Source organism: Malus domestica, chromosome 10 (genome assembly GCF_042453785.1).
Source record: "Malus domestica chromosome 10, GDT2T_hap1".
Classification (NCBI taxonomy): Eukaryota; Viridiplantae; Streptophyta; class Magnoliopsida; order Rosales; family Rosaceae; genus Malus; species Malus domestica.
This window is the reverse complement of record NC_091670.1, coordinates 8,458,523-8,479,755: the sequence shown is the minus strand read 5'-3', so window position 1 is coordinate 8,479,755 and position 21,233 is coordinate 8,458,523. Positions and strand designations below refer to the sequence as shown.

The following is a 21,233-nucleotide window of genomic DNA, read 5'->3' as shown; positions in this document are numbered from 1 at the left end:
GATCGATTAATTTATGATTTTTTAGGTATTTGAGCATAAACTTTAATGTGGAATTCACCTTTTTCTTTAATTTCCATGTGCATCAATAAACATTGGAAGTCAGGAATCGAAAATAGGAATAATTTCAATACCTGTGTTTTAGTATCGGAAAAATTAATAGTGAAGCAAGGTTTTACACAAGTTTTAATTAATTATCATGCCATATCAAACAAGAAAATATATCGCACCACGTACGGCACATTCATTTAAACTCGACACTTACTAAGCTCACATGACCCAAGAGTCAAGACACGTGGTTTTACAGGGATTTGCTAGAGGGGTTGAGGTGTGAAAGGTTGCATAGTTCCACAAGGCTCATGAAAACTCTTCAATAATGTAGACTTGGCGTGCTTGGGAGCACCAAAGTCCAAACCCATTAGTGCATTGTCCATGACAATAACCTAATTCTATAACAACCTATCGACCCAAGAGACATATATTCTCCTTTCTTGCACCAAGACACATTTCCCGTGTACCTATTCATGTTGCAACTCATCTTACCTTTTTCCAATTCTTTCCTTTCCATCTACGGTAAAAAAAAAAAAAAAAAAAAAAAAAAAAAACAAACAAATCTTTCCCCATTTTCCTATACATAAAAGTCAACCACCATGGCCAAACTCATCCATCGTTAAAATCTCTTAGAAACCTTCATGCTAAACTTAAGCCTGGTCAACACCAAGTATTGTCTCATTTGATAAACTTGTAGATCTTTAGTTTCTACACTTCAAGCTCTCATGCCAAACCATTTTCGACATTAATTAACCACCTTAAGGAACCACTTCAACAACCACCGTAAGAACTTCGGTGAACATTGAAAGCATTTCAACAAAAGATCCACCAAAAAATTGGTGATTTTCGGGTGTTTTTTTATTTATTTTAATTTTATTTATTTCTATTTAGTTTTTATTTTTCATTCGGTGTGTTTTTATTAGGAATTGAATCCTCTTCTGAGCACAAGCTCAGGAGCCTGCTGACTTGCGTACGTGGGCCGTTGAATTTTGATCCAACGACTACAAACAGGAGATCCCTCTAAAAGTTATAATAATTGTAACATTTGGATCAAAATTCAATGGTTCACGTGCATTAGTCAGCAGGCTCCTGAGCTTGTGCTCAAGAGAGGATCCAATTCCTTTTTATTAGTAGTGTTGCTGATATGTTGAAAGAATGATGAAAAGACTAATTTGCTTATAACTTTAAAAGAAGTATAGGTGGAATCAGACGCCAGGGGTCAATAGGCCAATTTCGAAAAGTTTAGATCCTTAATTTATCACAGGATAGGTTTTTTTTTTCTTCTATTTTTACGAACGTTAATAGCGAGTTAAATTGTTAATTGTTAGAGAGAAATTTATGGACCATATGAAAGAAAAAGGTAATGCAAGAGAGTTCAAATTTTTTAAACCAAATTTGCTAACTAAATGATGTGGTTGTAGAGGATTGGATTATTAATTACATGCCGATTAACGTGCTTGTTTTTTATAAGTCACACATTATTTGGTTTGCAAATTTGGAGAAAATTTTCATTATGATGGGAACATGGGTGGTACACCACGTGTTTTTATATAAGTGGTGGGAAATTTTATTTTTTAAGCTATTAACTTTTTAGCACACATATTTCACCATTAGTATAATGACACGTGATGTATCACCATTTTTTCAATCACACTTAAATTCCCTTGCAAATTTAATTTAAAATTTTAATTTCTCTAACATTATTTGAAAAAAAAAAAAAAATCAGGCTGAAAAGGCAGTTTAGCCCATCATTTTATCACCGCCAGCAGAAAACTCATAAAGTCGTTGTCCTTCCCCTTTTCACATAGTCCCTCCTCCCTTTGTTCCATGTCTCCGAGTCCGAGTCGCTCTTCCAATTGAGTAAATCGGCGACCCATTTCGGATTCGACCTGGAAAACCAGAACCAACCCAACCACCGAGTCAAATTTGTAATTTGTGAGGGAGGAGGGCAGCTATGGCATACAAGGTTGACGATGACTACGACTATCTGTTCAATATGGTGCTGACTGGCGACTCCGGCGTCGGAAAATCCAATTGAAGTGAGTTTCAGGGTTTGACAAATTTGGATTTTATCACCAAAAAATTCCAATACTGATTAAACACTGCCATTGTATTTTTCCTTCAAGAAAACATTATAAAAAAAACAAAAAATCAAAGTTAAACTAGAAAAGAAAACTGAGATTAAATAAGATGCTAACGTGATCAAACCAACCATTTTTTTTACAGCTCAAAACCCTGTTAGAACCCAAATCTCAAACCCTAACTCAAACCTTAACTATTACACATAGAAGAGAAGGAAGGAGGAAGATAGAAGGAGCAGAGCTCCAATATTTTTGTATTGATTTGTTTTGTTAAATTCTGTTCCGTTTCAAACCAAAGAGCAGGTGCTCTTATACATGAAGTGTGACTGCCAGCTGGAATTTCTATCAAATTCCCCTAATAACCAGTAAAAACCATCAATTACAACTAATTTGACTCTTTACTTTAAGCATAAACCTCAATTACAAATTGGGTTCATAACAATATTTCCCCCTTGAAAATTAGCCCTGTCCTCAAGGCTTAAAAAAGAAACTGTGGAAACTTGTTTGAACGCAGCAGCACTCTCCTTCAGTTCCAGAAATGTCCATTGCAATCCCAATATCAGCAAGTTTCAAAGTAGGTGCATCATTCACTCCATCAACAGTCATAGCAACAACCTCACCATCAATAGCTACTTGTTTATTCCGCACTGCAATTACCTTCTCAGCCATATCATTTAGTTCAGACACCTCAAGCACACCATTATAGAGGTCGCACTTGGTGCGATGGCAAGTGCCTTCGCCCATTAGCGGTAGGTCTCGGGTTCGAGACTTGGGAGCAGCCTCTCCATAAATGGGGGTAAGGCTAGCCGACATTCACCTCTCCCAGACCCTGCGTAAAGTGGGAGCCTTGTGCACTGGGTACGACGACCTCAAGCACACCATTGTTGACTTCCTCAGGATCAAGGAGAGGTAACTCAAATATAATGGGTCGTAAGTCATGAGGCTCAACTCCATTTGTTCCTTTACCTTCTTGGTCCATAATGTCCTTTCTCACAACATTATGGCTAGGCTGCAAAATATTCAGCACTAAATAACTTTTATTCCCAAATTCCATAATAAAACTCAAGTCCTGCACATCAGCAATGTTTGCCATTTCAAGCATTGGATAAATTTTGATCAAACATTTGATGTTGTTTTCAACACCATTTATTGCTCGATGACATGTTGATCCCTTATCACCTGTACAGAGAGCCCTGAAATTCCCTGTTGTCTGATGAACAACATCAACAAAAAACTCAATAACAAGTTGTTCCACAGGGTCCCTATCAATTGATATATCTAAGAAGACATGAGGGTTCTTCTTCTTGCTTTGTTCCACAGGGTCCCTATCAATTGATATATCTAAGAAGACAAGAGGGTTCTTTTCTTGCTCTTATCTTCAATGGACATTGATATTCCTTGTAATTTGATACCGTGAAGAGCCCCACCACCTCTCCGCAAAATCTCAGCAACCACATCTTCATTTCCAAGTGAATTTATAGAGCAGGTAGAGTACACCATTATTCCATGGTCTAATGCACCCGAATGCTTGCACGCGGATCTTACACACACAACCATTGCCACGTCTAAGTCATCGATAACCCAAGGTTGAGGGATAAGGTTTTGACAAGTAACTAAAAAGGACATACCCTTCTTTGAGAGAACTTCTGCAAGCTGTGCATAACCAAGATCAAATATATTTCCAGCAACTATTCCTCTAATCAGATTCTTTACCCACTTGACTTCATCTTCAATAGCATCACTAAGGTCCACTACATTCTCAAACAAGGATATGGCCTTGGCATTGTCTTCATCCACATGTCCCACCCGGTTCAAAGCCTTAATTCTTGACAAAGCTGAGATCACATCCCCAAGAGTTGAAAGAGATTTATTGACGTTTTGAGCTTCCTTAAGGCTTTCCCCTAGAACTTCAGTTTTTGCTAGACTCTCACTGCCACCCACATTCACAATCCAAAGCTTGCTCATTGTGGACCCTTCATCGAACTTAAGCTTAAGCTCATCAAACTGTGTAACCATCGCTGGAATTGCAGAAACCATATTGTTGAATTCGGAAATCACATCAGCAAATTTATGCACTTCAGAAAAGAGTTGAGAATAACCTTTCTCCCTCACCTTGACTTTACTTTCTATATTGTCAGCAAGAGATATACAATATTCACGAGACAGAAACTGGTCAAGAGATTGAAATCTGCCCTCACATATCGATCGTAAGGAAACTATCAAACTCAACGGGGAAGCTTCTTTTATTTTCTTGAGAGATACAATATTAATGTCCTGATTGCAGTCCTTGTTGGCCAAATATGCAGCAACTTGTGCAGCAGCCATTGCATAACTGGCAGATTTTGAAGCTGAGTCTACAAACTGCATATGTCCTCATTCACACCACAGCATGCGATTCGCACCACAGTAGGGACGTACATCAACAACCGCAGATACAAAATCTTTACCATACTTTTCCTAAAAAATATGCCTTAGTGAGATCAGTTTCAAAATCTCAGAACACCTAGAAAAGGCCAAGATTAAACTAGCAATTCCTTCTTTGAGACCAGGCTGACACTCATTTGGCTCTGCGATGATAGAAAGTCTAGATACTACTAATTCACAGAAGAGCTTAATGAACTCATTGGCAGCCAAAGTGTTATGTTCTCTAATCACATGTTCAACCCGAATTCGAGCAATAACGTTTTTACCAGATTGTAGGAGCAAGGCAATGGCACGCCTCATTTGCTTCACTACCACCTGCCCCTTGTTCCTCAGCAGCTTTATTCGAGCCACCGCCATCTTCAATTGCATTTTGTTGAATTTAGAGCCTCCACCCTTATCCCAAATGCCATTACAGTAGCATATGTCACCAATTGGTGTGGAGGAACCAATTATACTGCCCCCAAATGCTGCCTGTGATGTTTGAGTTGGACCTTCAAAAGGACTTGGTTGAGCAAGATTGGACCCAAATGCTCCAAACATAGGCTTCTGACTAAAACCAGATGAACAAGCAAAAGCTCTACCTAAAACAATTGTACTTCCATATTCAAAACCAAGGTAGCAATTTAAGTCAAAATAATGGAGCTGGATGGCAAGACAGTCAAGATGGAGAACTTCAATATTGTGAACCAGTGGCTGAATGAACATATTGTCATTCTGTCTCTTAGACATTTCATCAAACAGTTTCAATGCACAGAAATTCTTCTTCACAAATTTTCCCACAAGATACCAATGAACCCATCCAAATTTATCTTTCAGGTATGCACCATAGTTATCAGTCAAAAGAGAAGGGAATTTAGCCTCCGAAGTTGCTGAAATGATACTCAAATTAAGAACTACCTTAGGTCTATTTTTCGTAGTATTGGAGAATGAGTGCTCATGGAGTAGCCGCGGAGCAGAGGTCATCGTTGAAGCATGAATCCCTGCTTTCGATTCCGGACGCAAAACTGTAGCTGCAGCGGAGTCCTTCGAGTGTGGCTTGACGGCCGAAGTTGCAAGTGCTTGCAACAACGGTGAAGATGAAAGCAGCGGTAGAGCTTGGACTGTCGACGGACTAAGCTGCGATTGGGCTCCTTCAGCATAGATTGGGCTCCGAGTTAGCTGAATCAGATCAATTGCAGGAGAACCATGATGATCGCTCGCAAAAGGGGCGGAGATACCTTCCCCAGCACCTCGAAAGAACATGTCGCGACGAAATTGTGTAAGAGCGTCGGCGAAGGCCTAGTCGATCGCAGCGGTGATGAGGGAAGGTAAAGCAGCGACGCAAGCCTCCAAGGAAGCAAGACGGGATTCCAAGGCAGCGTCGCAAGTAGCAGCGGATTGGCGGGTGTGCACAGAAGGGAATCCAGGAATTGATATGGGTGATACCATTGTTAGAACCCAAATCTCAAACCCTAACTCAAACCTTAACTATAGCACATAGAAGGGAAGGAAGGAGGAAGATAGAAGGAGCAGAGCTCCAATATTTTTTTATTGATTTGTTTTGTTAAATTCTGTTTCGTTTCAAAACAAAGAGCAGATGCTCTTATACATGAAGTGTGACTGCCAGCTGGCATTTCTATCAAATTCCCCTAATAACTAGTAAAAACCATAAATTACAACTAATTTGACTCTTTACTTTAAGCATAAACCTCAATTACAAATTGGGTTCATAACAAACCCAAGGTGCTGTAATTTAATTATGAAATATAATCTAACCTAATTCAGCAGACAAAGAAACAAAGAAAAAGGAAACCATGTCATAGAGACTGAGAACAGCGATGTAGCAAAGTTCACACCACAATGCTTAATAGAATTAGGGTTGATAAGGGACATAAACCGACGTCCTTTTAATTGGTTTTGGAATCAATTCGGTTCTGTTCGGTGTCTGAACCCTTGCAATTGAAACCGAAGCACTGAATCAACCAGATTGGTTCGGTTTACTTGATTCAGATTTGTTTTATTGGACATTGGTTCGGTGTTTGGTTTTTCGAACCCATTCCTCATTAATAATGATGGCTTTGTCATTGTGAGAAACGTTAGTAGGATTAGCCAAAAAGCTCCTTAAGATGACAAAGAAAAGAAGCAAAAGGCAAATAAAGTATTAGTTTCCTCCAATATCTAACTTCTTATAATTGCAAATTTTTGAAACATTTATCTTTGTTTCAATTGTAGCCAGTTTCTTAATATATAGCTGCTCCGAAAATTCCAAAATTGCTCATCTTGAGTCTAAATACATTGTTTTGATGGTCAACTTATCATATATTTTATATGGCTAGAGTCACGCATGAACATAAAAACTATATAATGTTACAGCTTCACAAATATTCTTATCAATTTCACAACATTGATGGAAAACGCTGCTCTTGCCCTATCTCGTAATATTCAAGCTAGACTGATGCGACTCTAGGCTATTGAGCTTCAGTTATGACCAATTGGACTACCTATTGTTATTGCTATCCATTAGGTCCATGTAATGGTAATCTCATAAGACTCATCTACATTTTAAACCCTACGTATCCTTAGATGTATTTAAACGTCTTTTATGATGTAAAGAGACTATGAATGAAATGATATGAATTTACTCTAATTTCTTCTACTTCTCTTGCATTTCCCTTTCCTGTAATTTCCTTTTCCGATTATGTTGATCAATGATCCTCTCCGGATTCTTTATGTGAGGACCCTAAAGATCAACTGATCCTAGCCGTTCACTAAAGATCGAACGGTCGAGACTCAATCTTTCAATTTCCAACATAAAATTCCTTGGGCATAATTTTTTCTCATATGCAGCTTCGCCAATCCAAACTCTCTGCAGGCTTGCCTCAGCTCGAAAATGGTGATGAACCTGCTTCCGTCCTTGTCGAATAACGAGAACGGCGAGAACGGCGACAACAGATTTTCCTCCCTCTCCAGCTTGTTCCAGTGCACCGTCGCCGCCAGAAACTCACCGTAGTCGGTCGTCTCCAGTTGTCAATTAAAGGGAAAATATGAAAGGAGAGAGAGACCTTAGTCTGGGGGTTTGGATTTGGGTGGTGTGTCATCAGTTAAAGGGAGAAGAGGGAGGAGGACAGAGGGAAAGATTACACGTTCCTAGCCGCACGATTCGATTGAACGGCCATGATTCTAGGATCTTGAGGCTCGGGATACTAACAAAAAATATCCGTAAAAATGAAGAAAACTACTTGAACATCCAAAGGCCTCAAGGTACAGTACTGATAGTATATATCCGCATACGAACCTTTGCTAAGAAAACTAGTTGTGAATCAACAACTCAACGGCATGAATTGCTGCAACAAATTATTAGAAGAAAGTGGGGAAATTACATTGACAAACAGCACTGATCCAAATGAGAAGGCCACACGGAACAGCTCCGATTCAACAACATAACTCAAAAGAAACTATTCAAAAATTCAAGTGCTGAGCTAGCTTCAGCTGCTAAAAGCATGGACACGGGCAAATTTCAATTTCGGCATTGTAGCCTACAATTCCGTGTCAGCTTTAATCTTCCGCCAAGAGTCCATGCTCATTTTTCAACTGAATTGCAAAAACCTTATGCAAGAACAGAACACACGTGTTGGAATTCAGCTAATGATCATCTTGCTAAGGAAATCAGCTTTCTCAGGAAAGTACTCCATCAATTCATCCTTGGTCACCCAGACAAAATCCTCGCACTTCCCAATGTTCAACTTGTTCGTTGCAATCACTTGAGACTTGAAAAAGAATTGCTGAATCGGGCAAAATGAAATTCTGATTAATATACAGGATTGACAGCAGCACCAATATGTACTTTAACATTTATTGGCCAAAGCCAATCCCACGTAAGAACGGACATAATTTACAACAACAAACCTTCATATTCTCTGCTGTCTGTTCCATATGGCCCATGGGAGCATTTCCAACAAAGTATGTGTGTGACAGATCTCCCAAAACTGATTTTAATGCAGATTCTGCGCACTGAAAATAAACCGAATGTATGTAACTGAGAAATAAAAACAAAGAAACTACATGGGATTTTAGGAGGATAAGAAGATGATAAGTATATGGCATCTTATAGCAACCATCACCTTCCGCAGTGTGTCTTCAGACTGGTAAACTTTTTCTGGAAAATGCCAGACTGATTTTCCAGCAGATCCATCAGTGGTTCCGTAGAGAAGAAGATATAGTCTTCTGTCAAGGGCTCTCTGCAATGACCTAAAGAACAAGAATCAACTTTTAACATTCAAGGCCTAACTACCAATAAAAATCACTGAAATGTCCCACAGCTGGCAGTAAAGGACAATTGTATGTCTTCTAGCTCCCAACAAGGTTGTAGAAAAGGTTTTACAAAGAATATGAAGATCTTGCAACATTACAAGCAAAAAGAACTTTTTATGAGCTCCTTAACTTCAAACAAAAACTGAAAAATATAAATTTTAAAAAAGAGCAAGAAAAACAAATTCTTAAAAAACATCATCAAAATTGTACTGCATACTTTTTATCATTCTTTTTGTCAGCTTCAGTGATCCGCAGAGCAGGTTCATAATCTATCTGGTAGTCACCTTTTCCCCTGTTCACAGTAAGTGTCATGTTTGTTTGAGTGAAAACTTGTATTTGCATGTCTTGTGGACATCAAGTGTGAGTAATGCTTACACAACAAACCAAAAAGTTGCTTATAAACTATACTTCCAGTTCTACCCATAAAATTAGAACAGAATAAATGAATTGGATGGTGATGCAAAACACATTTCCTCGTACTAATATCAACATTATCCCTTTTCATAACTCTGAGACCCATGAAACAGAATCCACTACAGAATGTATCGTCATTTCAAGGAACTTTCAACCAATAATAACCTTTTGAAAAACTAAAGACATTCAAGTCAAACAGACCTAATATTTGGATAATTAGTTCAATTAAGAAGTTCTAATGTTTAGAGCTTAGTGATTAGAACAATAATGAACATCCATGATGTGTTTGCTACAGACAGTACAAGAAAAAGAAGCACCGACATTTATACGAAATGTAGTTATTTCTTTAAACGAGAACATGTGATGTAGTTGCGATTAAATGAGTATATAACAACATAAACCTAGATATATGTGCCAATATTGCGATTAAACGAGAACAACGTTAGCCTTTGAAACAAACCTTACCTAGCATTAGACTTGTCTAAAAGCTCATCGGGATATATGCGCCGATATTGCTGTCGCCACCGGAACCTAAAAAACCCAACATGAGCCACTCATAACACAAATTTACATATATAATCAACAGAATAAACCACATTTTTACAAATTTAGGTACCCTAGTCAATATCTATCACCATATCACATTCATCACCCCAAAAACCAATATTGAAGCCTTCAGTCACTTGCCCAGAACCCACCATCGCGGCTAAGAAAAGTAAAAACCGCCCAAACAGAGCAATTCAGGACAAAAAGCAAACTGAATCTGATTTACATGCATACACAAGAATGTATTGTCCCCAATATTATGAAAATGTAAAGCTGAGCTCAATCCAGCTCAATTCAGCAAGGCCACCTATTTTGTACAGTAAATTAATCAACATTTTCAGTCCTTTCCACAACTTTCTGTGCAACTAAGCCCTACCAACCCTCTTTATCTAGTTAACTTTCTCGCATTTTCTGAGCAACCAAACAGAAAATAAACAAGAAAAACATAAAGAGAGAGATTAAGAAGCAGACTTACGCGAATTCCTGATACGCATAAACGACGGGGTCGATTTTGGGAATAACAACGGGCAGCCTCTCGAAGAGCACGGACGCAACGATTTTGTCGGAGGAAGACGATGAGGTGGAGGAAAACCCTCGGCCTCTGCCCAGAGGACCACGCAATATTGTGATCGTCCGCTGCATCCTGTATCAGAATATCAACCGGAGATTTTCGGGAAAAGCCCTTTCTAAAACCCTAAATTCTCAGTAGCCATTATAAACAATGAAAAAGGGCCTGCTACTGCTGAAAATTACAAAAATAGCCATTATAAAGATAAATAATAATTATATACTAGAGAAGAAAGTGCTCTGTTGGGCTCGTGCTTTTAAAATGACTTAAAATAGTTTTGATGAAATATTTTTGGAATCTTGAAAAAATATTTGAATTGCTTCTTGCAGAAGATACTTTAAGTGTTTTTAGAATCCAAAATTATTTTATCTAAAAGCACTTTTGATCATTTTATAACGTTTCGTAAATAACCAACATGCAATCATGAACACAAACACCATAATAAAGACTTGAAACCCTCCACCTTTAAGAGAAGAAGGTACTTTTGAACACTTATGTTATACGCTTTTACCCTGTTTCAGAACAAAAAATATATATTGCTCTGGAGTGTAAGATATTTTTAACTTTTTAACTATTAGATCTTGATTTTTGTGTTTTTAGTAAAGATCTAACGGTTAAAAAAATTGGGAGTATCCGATACTTGTGAAATGTGGAAATCATATGCAAACTCTTTGTTTGATTAATGCTCGTATAGGTCTTTTGATTGGGGTTCGTGGCCAAGTGAATTTTTCTAACACACATAATGTACATTTAAATTACACATCTGAGTAAGGCCTATTCAACTTTCATTTCATTAAGTCAAACAATTTAAAGTAACGATATTTGTTCAAATGTGCGATCTAAATGTACATTAGAAAGGCCTTTATGGCCTAGTGCCACAAATATTTGGGCTGCCTTGCGGGCTAGCGTAATTGGACTTGTTTCTCTCTTACCTTACCTAGGGCTTTTGGACTTGTGAGGTTATTAGGGCTCCTTCCGTCTTCGTTGAAGGGGATAAGTATCAACAAATTCTATTCGGGCTCCTTACCTTACAATAGGCATGATTGCATTCTGTCACCACAGTAAAGTACCATCTGTATTTGTATTTGTTCACCAAATTCTATGATTAGCAAAAACTAACACAGTTAAAATAAAAATTAGGCTTTTTAGCCAAAATGATCTCTAAGATTTGCATAATACATCACTTAATTTCTGAGATTTGAAATCAATATAAGTGGTTGTCCATCATCAATCATTTTGGTCATTCAATGCAAAATTATGTTAAATAAGGATCAAAATGACAAATATACCCTGAATAAACAATGAACCAAAATGATTTGATAAAAATTAAGGGTATTTTGATCATTCTATTCTTATTTAATGGAGATTTTTCAAGGAATGACCAAAATGATTGATGATAGACAAACTCAAGGACCAATTCTATTGATTTCAAATCTTAAGGACCAAAGTGAGGAGTTATGCAAATCTCAATGACAATTTTGAATAGAAAGCCTAAAAATTAACAAATAACTACTCATTTCTTTTTGTCGAGGAATAAGCTGCATTGCAAAATTGTTGTTTTGGCACCCATGGTGGTTAGTGCCTTCTTCTTCAACCCACTACATCTCGAGTTCAAACCCTCCACCCTCTTCTTAGAGCCGCACCTTCTTTCATTGACAAAAAAGATGATAACGATGATGGGGTTCCGTATATGTGGCATCGTTAAAATCTTGCTCAGTAAAAGCTGCATAGTAAAACCTCAAACCAAGAATAATACCAAATCTACGTCAATATAACTATACAGATTTTCTCTCCTGTATACGGATTTTGTGCGTATGGCTTGCACATGACCCAATTGAGTCTAATGTCACCATGACGACACTCCAACAACAACAAAAACAGGTCAAAATCCGCCCATGCACAACCAATGGCGTTGTCGTAACAATGTCGTTGGATTGTTGAAGTATCATTAGCATCGTTGTGGCATCGTACATGGTTGTCGTTGGAGTGTCGCTATGACATCATTAAACCCAACCAGGTCATGCGCAACCCATGCGCACACGATTCGTTGTGCAGGAGAGAAAATAGGTAAGATAACTGAGAAATCTAGCTGTTGGATATGAAACAAACAAAAGTAAGGAAAAATACAAATGTACCAAGTTGTTCATAGTGCTGCAAGGCAGATATGAAATCAGTAAAGAAACGATACTTGTATCAATCAATACGATACACTGTTATTCTATTTGAACCAACGTATTCTCCATCATTAAGTACATTAAATAACAAAAATACACATTTAGAGGAAACAAAAAAGAATCGAAAAACGCTCTGTCCCATGCACAAACGCTAGAACACTTCGGCCACCTTGCTTGCGAGAACTCGTTCCCTTCTTTCGATGTATCCAAACGGGAACCAACCTGCTCTGCCTTTGCATTCGCCTTCTGCCCAACCGTTGTTTGTCACCTGTAGAAAGAACAAAAGATAATCAACCTAGAAACTCGCATCAACAATAATGCACTACAAAAATTTAGGCATTCGCCTTCCTTCTCGTTTGATTGTTTTATTTATTCAACACAAGCAGCAGACACATGTGCAAATAAAGAAACAAGAACTGCAATCTTCAACCTGGATTCACTGACTTGCCTCAGATGACAGGCATCTGAAATCTGCAAAAACCAACCGGATCATGCCTTATTGTTGCAAGGTTAAATTGTACTCAACCCAACCTAAAGTGGATCCAGTTGGTATGTATTAGTAATCACAATTAAAACAATAGATCGTGCTCATTTTTCCATTTAGATTAGATCTTAGGTTGGTCCAAATCCAAGCCCAGGGCCAACCCGAATTCAGAATTTAGTATCAAGGTAGTTGAAGTATAACATCCAAGTAAGTTGTAAACCTTTCGCACAACAACATAATCGCCAACTGACAAACTGAGCTCTATGTCAGACACAGCTTGATACGTAAACATAACCTGCAATAAATTGACAAATAAACAACACAAATGAACAGCCTTCAAGTGCAGCAGTTGCATCATACAAGCAAAAAGAATTCAGAAATTTCATTGATTACTAACCTCCCCTAAGAAGTAATCCATGCTGTCTGACGATCCATTATGTGTTTGAGAAGCATATATGCCGTTAACTTCTTCATAAGATGGAGGTGGAGGCATGGTGGTTTCAACAGTAGGGCTAGGAGGTGCTTCAATCCGTTGTCGTTCTGATACCATCTATCAATATCAGAAAAAAACATTACCCAAAATCATCAATTGACACAGAAATAAAAAATGGGATTTTGCATAGTTGAGAAAATTAGTTTATTTGGGAGAGAGAGGGGGGGTGCATACCTCTCCTTCAAGTTGATCAAGTATCTTAAGGATCCTCTGATGATAAGTACGCTCTGCCTCGACCTTCATTCCAGAACAAAATTGACAAGAAGAAAGACATTTTGATAAGAACAGGAAGAAAGTTTAAACATTAATTCCCAATAAATAACACGTAAACATTTACTTAGGCTTAACGTATTTATCTCGAAGTATATATTCACAAAACTTGTACTACCATGGCAATGAGTCGCTGGAGTGTCAACCTCTGTTGTTGAGCCTCAACAGCTGCCATTGCTGCAGCAGCTTCCTTCCCTAATATTGCCATATTTGACTTCAGATCTTGCAGCTTCGACTCTGCAGCTTCCAGTTTCATAACATTTTCTGAATTTCCTGGTGTTTCCCGCACTTTTGCTTGGCGTTTGGAAACTTCATTAGCCTGTCTAGGTTCAAAAGAACGCACAATGACATACTTGTACAAGAAATCCACCAGGTGAATTAGCTTTCACCAATTTGCATGAATAGAAGGTGCATCAGTTGACGCACACTGATTCCAGTATAAAATATTGTTGTGGGAAGAAAACACTCAGAAAGTCTCTGGTAAACACAGATTAAAGATACCTGAGCTTCAGCTTCTTGTCGCATTCTATCATAACGTTGAGCAAGATGCCGAGCATCCTCCAATGGAGCCCCCATTACCATTGCTCTTAATGGCTCTGCCACCTAATAGTATTTTTAAACACCGTGTCACAAACTTAACCTCTGATAGCAGTAAGAAGGAATTAACGATTTCAAATTAAATCATACAATGGTATTTACCAAGTAAAGGATGACTGAAATAAAATGTCAAGAAGAACAAAATGTAGTTTAAGCATATAATCAATGTTGGATGTGCAAAATGAGCTTGGATGATGCCTTTCGGAAATTTAATTTTGGAGGGGGAAAGCGGTAAAGATTAAACTAGGAGAACAGAATCTAAACAGGATATCGATGTCAATAACATCCTCTGTTCTACCCACCAGTAAGGTATGGCTTTGAGGTTAAAGAAATTGGAACACAACAACCAAAAGAAAATACTACCAGAAATATTGTGAATGGCAGGAACATGGTGGAATGCAACAATTTATTAATGCAGTATCCCTGTACAAAGAATGATGCAGACTGTTGGTTCTATAAATCTACAAAATCTTAGTTGCTATAAGAATTTCCTTGGCACATTTAGTCAGAAAATATCTCAGAAGAGAAATATAACTTGGTTTGTCATATCTAGTGTAACTAAAGTAAACAACTAAACATAACAGAGCTGCCAATTTGAGTCCTTCATTCTGCATAAGTTTATGCATAATGTTTGGGAAGCTCTTGATGCAACAACTTGGGTTCACTATTGTCACAAAGTTGCATACAGAAGAAGAGGTAGAATTTTGTATCTGAATCCACACCCTCTTCACTTGTCTAATAAACAGATTCTAACATTAAACCTGGGATAATTAAATTTAAAATTTTCTGAGCAACTGTATAGTCCAACCCCCTACGGCCAAAAAGAAAAATTGCATTACAATTATCAATCAAATAAATTATAAAATCAGTATGAAAATGTATTACTCATTCCACCATTTCACAAACATATGCAAAAGTCGTATCTATAGAATTATGCATCTAAGTGAAGAAAATTTTGTCACACCTGTGTACCAAGAGCTTTCAACAGATTCCCCCTCTCCTTCTCCATTTGAGCACGAGCTCGCCCATAGCTTAATGAAGCTCTTGATAATGTACTTCCACTAGTACACGTATTTTCAGCACCATATTTCCTACTATCTTCTGACAACTTCGTTCCTATCCAATAATTAAGGTTATGGTTTTTAATATGAATATTAGGCCTTGTGAAATTAGCTTCAAGCTTGACAAATGACATATAAGTTACGAACTCACCTATTTCAACTTGTTTGGACCCGGTGACAATATATCCCTCCACACCACGAACAATATCCCTTTGATAATGCTACAACATGAATTAAAATTTCTATAAGTAGAGGTAAAAACATTAACTGAAATTAGAGGAGGCAAGAAAGGAAGTAGGCCACCTTGCCGGCACGTGTTGATATGTAAAGCTTTTCAAGTTTCTGATGCTGCACGAGTTCTGCCTCATCAGTTACTAAATTATCTGAACCTCCGTATCCTCCAGCTCCAAACTGCTTGAGGACAGCCTAAAATAAAACGAAAAGTAATCAGATTGTCTGTTACACTTAAATGAAAATGAAATGTAAGTAAACCTTTGTTACAACAAACATACGCTCAAGTTTAGCCATGTTATTTGTTCACCTAAAAAACATCATTAATAACAGAGAAGGATGGAAATATACGGGAGCTTCTAATTGATAGATAGTCGTTGAAGATACACCATATACTTTTTTGGTGCATGTGTAGGAATATGACCACATGAACAGAAAACGTGACATGAAAAATAAAATTACAACAGAAATGGAAATCCCTTAACACATTGTTTGCACAACTTTCTTAAATGGTTAATAGTTTTTCAGCTGCACTTTAGACACCAAGGTAATCAGTGTGCAGCCATGACCATCTGTAATGTGCCCATGATCAAAACACATTGCCACCCAATTTCTTTAAGAACACATTGCCATGTAAAACATAAGAGGAACACATTTACTTATCATGACCTGCATCCCATAAAACACACTTCTAGGCTACAATTATCCAAGATATGGAACAATAAACGTATTAAAATGTTCTACCGAAATCTTCTGCTTGCAATCCTCCACAGACACATTTCTCAGTTCACCAATGAAGCTTCCAAGATCAACCATCAGATTCCAAAGATGTTATTGGAGCAATACATTGAGGCGTAAAACATACTAACAACATTACGTTTCATTGGATGAACAAGCTTGACCTGCATCCCATAACACAAACTCTAGGCTATAATTTTTAAGGGGGTATGGACCAAGAACTGCAGCAAATTGTTCTACCCATATCTTCTTTTTGCAATCCTCCTCACATCATTTCTCAATTCACCAAATGAAAATCCCAAAATAAACCATCAGATTCCAAGAAGGTTATCGGAGCAATGCATCGCGTATCCTCATTACACATTACACTAAATTTCGGTTGCATATCGAATCTCAATCAACAAAATTCATAAAAGATTAAGACTTGAAAAGCAAATGCATTGCGTTGCATCACACCATGCGAAGTGAATCAAGAATCTCAAACCCAACTGAGATAAAAGCATTGCCAGCAGAACAAGATTGCAAATTTCACCAAGAAAAAAAGAAAAAGAAAAAGAAAAGACTTGGAAAAATGAAAAATCGGGCTAACTCAGCGGGGAATTAAAATTTGGTAACAAATGAAACATCAAATATGGATTCAGGACAGAGAGTTAGAGATTGAAAGAGATTGAAATAAAATTGGATCTGGTGGGAATTAGGATTGTGGGTTGAGGGTACCTGTTGCTGCCTGGCGACCTGTTCGCGAAGCCGGGTGGCTTGCTTTCTGATAGCTTCCATTCAAAACTGAAGGGCCAAATCTGCCGAGTGTTTGGGGTCTCCACCAACAGAATTTGTAAGAGAGAGAGAGATGAAAGCAGGCAGGCTTGGGTTTCAAATAAAATGGTAGGGACTTTTGCTTTGATGGAGCTGTTTGAGCTTTCGGTCGTGTGCGTGCAGACATTTCACCTATTTGAACTCATATTTGTTTTATATTTTAGTTTTTTAATAGGGAATTGTTATTAGTATTCTAAAAATTTCATTTGACATTTGAAATTTTCTATAATTAGAAAAAAAAATACATTTATGAGGAGTTTAGAATGAGATTTTTGGAGTGTTAATAACAATTTCCTTTTAATATTTTGCATGTGTTATTTACATAGATGGAATCCAAATGACAAAAATAGGAATGAAATTAACTTTTTAGAATTTAAATAAAATATATGTAATTAACATGATCATCATTTGCCATTTTGCCCTTTAGGACTAGGTATGATAGTAATCATCTTCGTTTGTAAGTAAGAGATATTAGATTTGATTCTCGCTAAAGGCGAATTTGAACCACATTATTGCTAGCTCGCTAAATGTAGATAACATATGATGTGTATTTAAATTGACCTAAATAATAAATTAATTTAAACCAAATTAGACTCGCAAGCGCACAAATCAATTGTAATAATATATGCATATACGAGGTCGATCCCAAAGGACTGCTTTAATACCAATTTAACCGATTTATCACACTAGACTTTATTAAACAAACAAATGATAAATTGAATTGAATAATTGAGCAAGACTATACTTAACAAGAATAAGAAAACCATCCAATTACCATGTCAATCTTAAAGGTTGTTCTTTCTAAGGTATGAATCAATCCGTGGCCAAACAACAACTCGTGTATCTCTACATGATAATCCTATCCTATTGGTTAAGCATACAATTAAACACATAAAAACTCATTACACATAGAAGAATCATGTCAACCAAGTAGGACTAGCTTGATACTGGTCATCCTCACTAGTTTGTCTACTCTTCTTAATCTTAATTCCAATAAACCTAATTGATTGGTCATCCACATAGATTTATCTAAATATCTAGATGCAAAATTCCTAAAGGTGATTAGTCATTAGAAATCCAAATCTAGAATAAATTACACACAAAGATTAAGAATATAACATGGCATATAATAGGATAATAATTAACAAAGTACTTCGCAACTATTCATGTCATGGCTTCATCATAAACCTTAGAAAATAACTTAGTTACACATAGAAATAAAAATAAAAGAAAGATAGAACCAGGAGTCCATGGCAAAGCACGTCCCTAAGCTCTTCTTCACAAATTGCGGAGATGGTGAATGGTAGTATGGATGTGGGGTGATGTCAAGAGGATGTTCTAGAGAGAGCTTAGGACACCTTATTTATACTAAAAAAACCCTAAAATGACTGGGAGAAACTCTCCTAAATAAAACAAACTCCTAAACAATTAATGACACTAACTAGGAAAGAATCTTTCTTGGCTTGGGAATATGTCATCTGTCTTGCGTGCCAAATTTAGAGTCAATTTATCTTCTGGAATTTTTTTTCAAAAATATAAGAAACGTAGCTTTATCTCTTATCTTTCCAAGCATATATCGCACTCCATTAGGAAAAATCGGGAAAGCCTTCAAATCATCATTCTCCTACAGCTGCGCATTTCTGACGGAAAAAACAACTTCTGCGGGATTGATTTTTAAAACTGGAATGAATGTTTTCATGGAAAATTATGAAATTCGGACACAATGAGCTTCATCCTTTTAGCTTCCTTCTCCAATTGGCATTGCACCAAAACTCCTTCAGAAAGTCAAATTATCACAAAAAACGTTTTAAGTGTGCATATTGGCTAAAATTAAGGAAAGGAAAGTAATAAGGCTCTTTTATAATCAATTCCTTAACAAAATTTAGGGATAATTAACATGAAAATATGATACATGATGCACCTATCAACATCGTTTGTTCAAAAAAAAAAAAAACATGATCATCATTTGATCGTTGAGATGGTGATTGTTGTGGTAGCTAATTTCCGCCGTCTTCGATTTTCACGAAAATGTAACTACAAAACAATCAACACCTTTGATCAAATCCTAAAGCCTCATACGCTCAAGAGGAGTGGGGTGGGGAAGAGAGAAAGGGGTTGGCCAATGGATCTCTGATGCCTAAGTTAGTTTCTCTTAGAAGAGTGAGTGTTTAGAGCTTGTATGCGTAACAAAAACCTTACTTAAATTTGGTGAAGATACGGTATTTGTAGGAAGAGGTGGCTGGCCATCGGGTTAGAGTTTCACTGTACACATGACAGCATCCTATTGGTCAAGGTGTGTCATCTGTTGGATGATGAGTAAAGAATATTCCCCAAGATATTAATTAGGAGAAAATATCTTGGGATAATGGTGGGAGTATCCTTAATTGATTGTGATAGATATTCCTTACTTTATTGAATTGACCTTCAATTGAGAATGTATTAAAGATATGATTTAGTAATTAACTTTATCTTTAATACCTTTGACTTTTTAATGCCACGAGCAGTCAACTGTTTAGACCTTTAATGATGTTGAGTTGCGCATGGGAGTATTTGAGAAGCATGCCTATTTAGTGAGGGCAATCTTGTCTTTCTTAAGGAAAAGTCCACGTGTCGTCTTCTAGATTTTTGGAATTATTTCTGGCTCGACAAATGCACACACACCTGCTGGACTACAAGCAGAAAAGGGTAGTAGGTGTAGAGCTTCCAAGCTGCTTAGGCATGTGTAAAGTTGTTTCCCAATTTGATGTAGATTTTCCACTTCGTTTTGGAAATAGAGTCTTCATGGAAAAGGGAAGCCAATAGCCACCAAGACTTATTTATCCCTACAAGAAAGAGAGAAAAATGCATCCCTATAAAAAAAAGAGAAAAGGTTAGAGGATATAGTAAACATCTCCCCTTGTTTTCTTCTTTTATTGCCCTTGCGAAAAGTTGATCATCGTCATTGTTTTTCTTCTCTATGTCGCACCAAGGTAAGAAAAATTAAATTTTCTTCTTTATTGATTTTTTTTTAGCCATGAGGCTCAATGAAATGGCTCAAGGGGGCCAAGGATGGTGTCGGCGGAAGCCACGAGGTTGTTGTGCAAGTAGGCAGCACAATGAGCTATTGCATATTATGTGGTGCGGCTGGCTGGCGTGGACTAGGAACTCGGCTCAGCTTTGACCAAGGAAATTGGCGTGCTAGGGCGCGAAGCTTAAGCTAGCGTGGCCAAGGCTGCAAAAAAGGTGTAGCGCTTCACTTGCAAGTTAGCCTTCTTGTCGAACCTTTAGTTAGGAAGAAGTTTTTCTACCGTTTGTGAGATTTTGCTACTTCTGGAAAGCTTGACATCAAGATGTTTCCAACGTCCGGATTTAGAAGCTCTGGCTCAGTTTGGATCGGCTTCTGAATGGCTAGCCATTACGAGAAGTGGGGAGAAAGTTTGTCACTTGGAAACGTGGATTCGGCCGTTAAAGAGGCGTCAAAGCCTGCTCCTTTTATTGCTGCCACGTTTGTGCTGGTTGCCAAAAAGAATGGAATTGCTTGAGTTTGATTTCTTAGCTACTAACGGTGGAACAGTTGAGGATAAAGCTGCCAAGATTGGACTTACTGAATATGAAGTGTTGGATGAGCAAACTATTGAGTGCAAAGTGGCTGCTGAAGGCATGATAGCTACTGGAAAACCAAAGATCATCCAAGTCGTTAATGAGCAATCTTCTTTGTGTAGCTTATGTCAGATTTTGGTGACCTTCGTGCAAGTTTATCGACTTGCTAGAAATTTAATAAACTGCTTTCTTTGTTTTACTCCATCATTGTTTTTCTTTAAACTTTGCTTGCTTGAAGCATTTTACAAAACTTTTAGCCATAGGGCCATCGGTTGGGCACGCTGCTTTGAAAAAACAGACGATCCCACGTAGTCAATATGGCTATGACTTTTGGCTTCTTGGGGTGTTGAGCTGTTGAGCATGTCGTGAGCTACTGCCCATTGTCGTGGTGCTTAATCTGTCTTTAAATCTTCTTTCCTTTG

General features: G+C 37.5%; 2 protein-coding genes across 6 annotated transcripts; both read right to left on the bottom strand.

Annotated features, from left to right (window-relative positions):
* Positions 1–7,845: 7,845 nt before the first annotated feature.
* On the bottom strand, positions 7,846–10,557 carry LOC114827542 (uncharacterized). The gene is made up of 6 exons (XM_029109548.2): positions 10,279–10,557; positions 9,723–9,788; positions 9,061–9,135; positions 8,654–8,780; positions 8,439–8,543; positions 7,846–8,314 (listed from the first exon to the last, which is right to left on the bottom strand). The coding sequence occupies exons 1-6, from the start codon at positions 10,443–10,445 to the stop codon at positions 8,171–8,173; spliced, it is 684 nt and encodes a 227-aa protein (XP_028965381.1). The 5' UTR covers positions 10,446–10,557; the 3' UTR covers positions 7,846–8,170.
* A 1,979-nt stretch (positions 10,558–12,536) lies between these two features.
* On the bottom strand, positions 12,537–17,366 carry LOC114827541 (SH3 domain-containing protein 2-like). Of its 5 annotated transcripts, none has more exons than XR_003776634.2 (11): positions 17,137–17,366; positions 15,754–15,876; positions 15,602–15,671; positions 15,354–15,505; positions 14,294–14,395; positions 13,911–14,111; positions 13,697–13,759; positions 13,427–13,579; positions 13,250–13,324; positions 12,976–13,076; positions 12,537–12,813 (listed from the first exon to the last, which is right to left on the bottom strand). XR_003776634.2 is itself a non-coding variant. In XM_029109547.2 (11 exons), the coding sequence occupies exons 1-11, from the start codon at positions 17,194–17,196 to the stop codon at positions 12,810–12,812; spliced, it is 1,044 nt and encodes a 347-aa protein (XP_028965380.1). In that variant the 5' UTR covers positions 17,197–17,366; the 3' UTR covers positions 12,537–12,809. The 5 variants fall into 5 exon arrangements, 3 of the variants coding, with proteins under 3 accessions (XP_028965380.1, XP_028965379.1, XP_070663044.1); XR_011572292.1 differs by having other exon boundaries at positions 12,994–13,076; XM_029109547.2 differs by having other exon boundaries at positions 12,976–13,016.
* Positions 17,367–21,233: the final 3,867 nt, after the last annotated feature.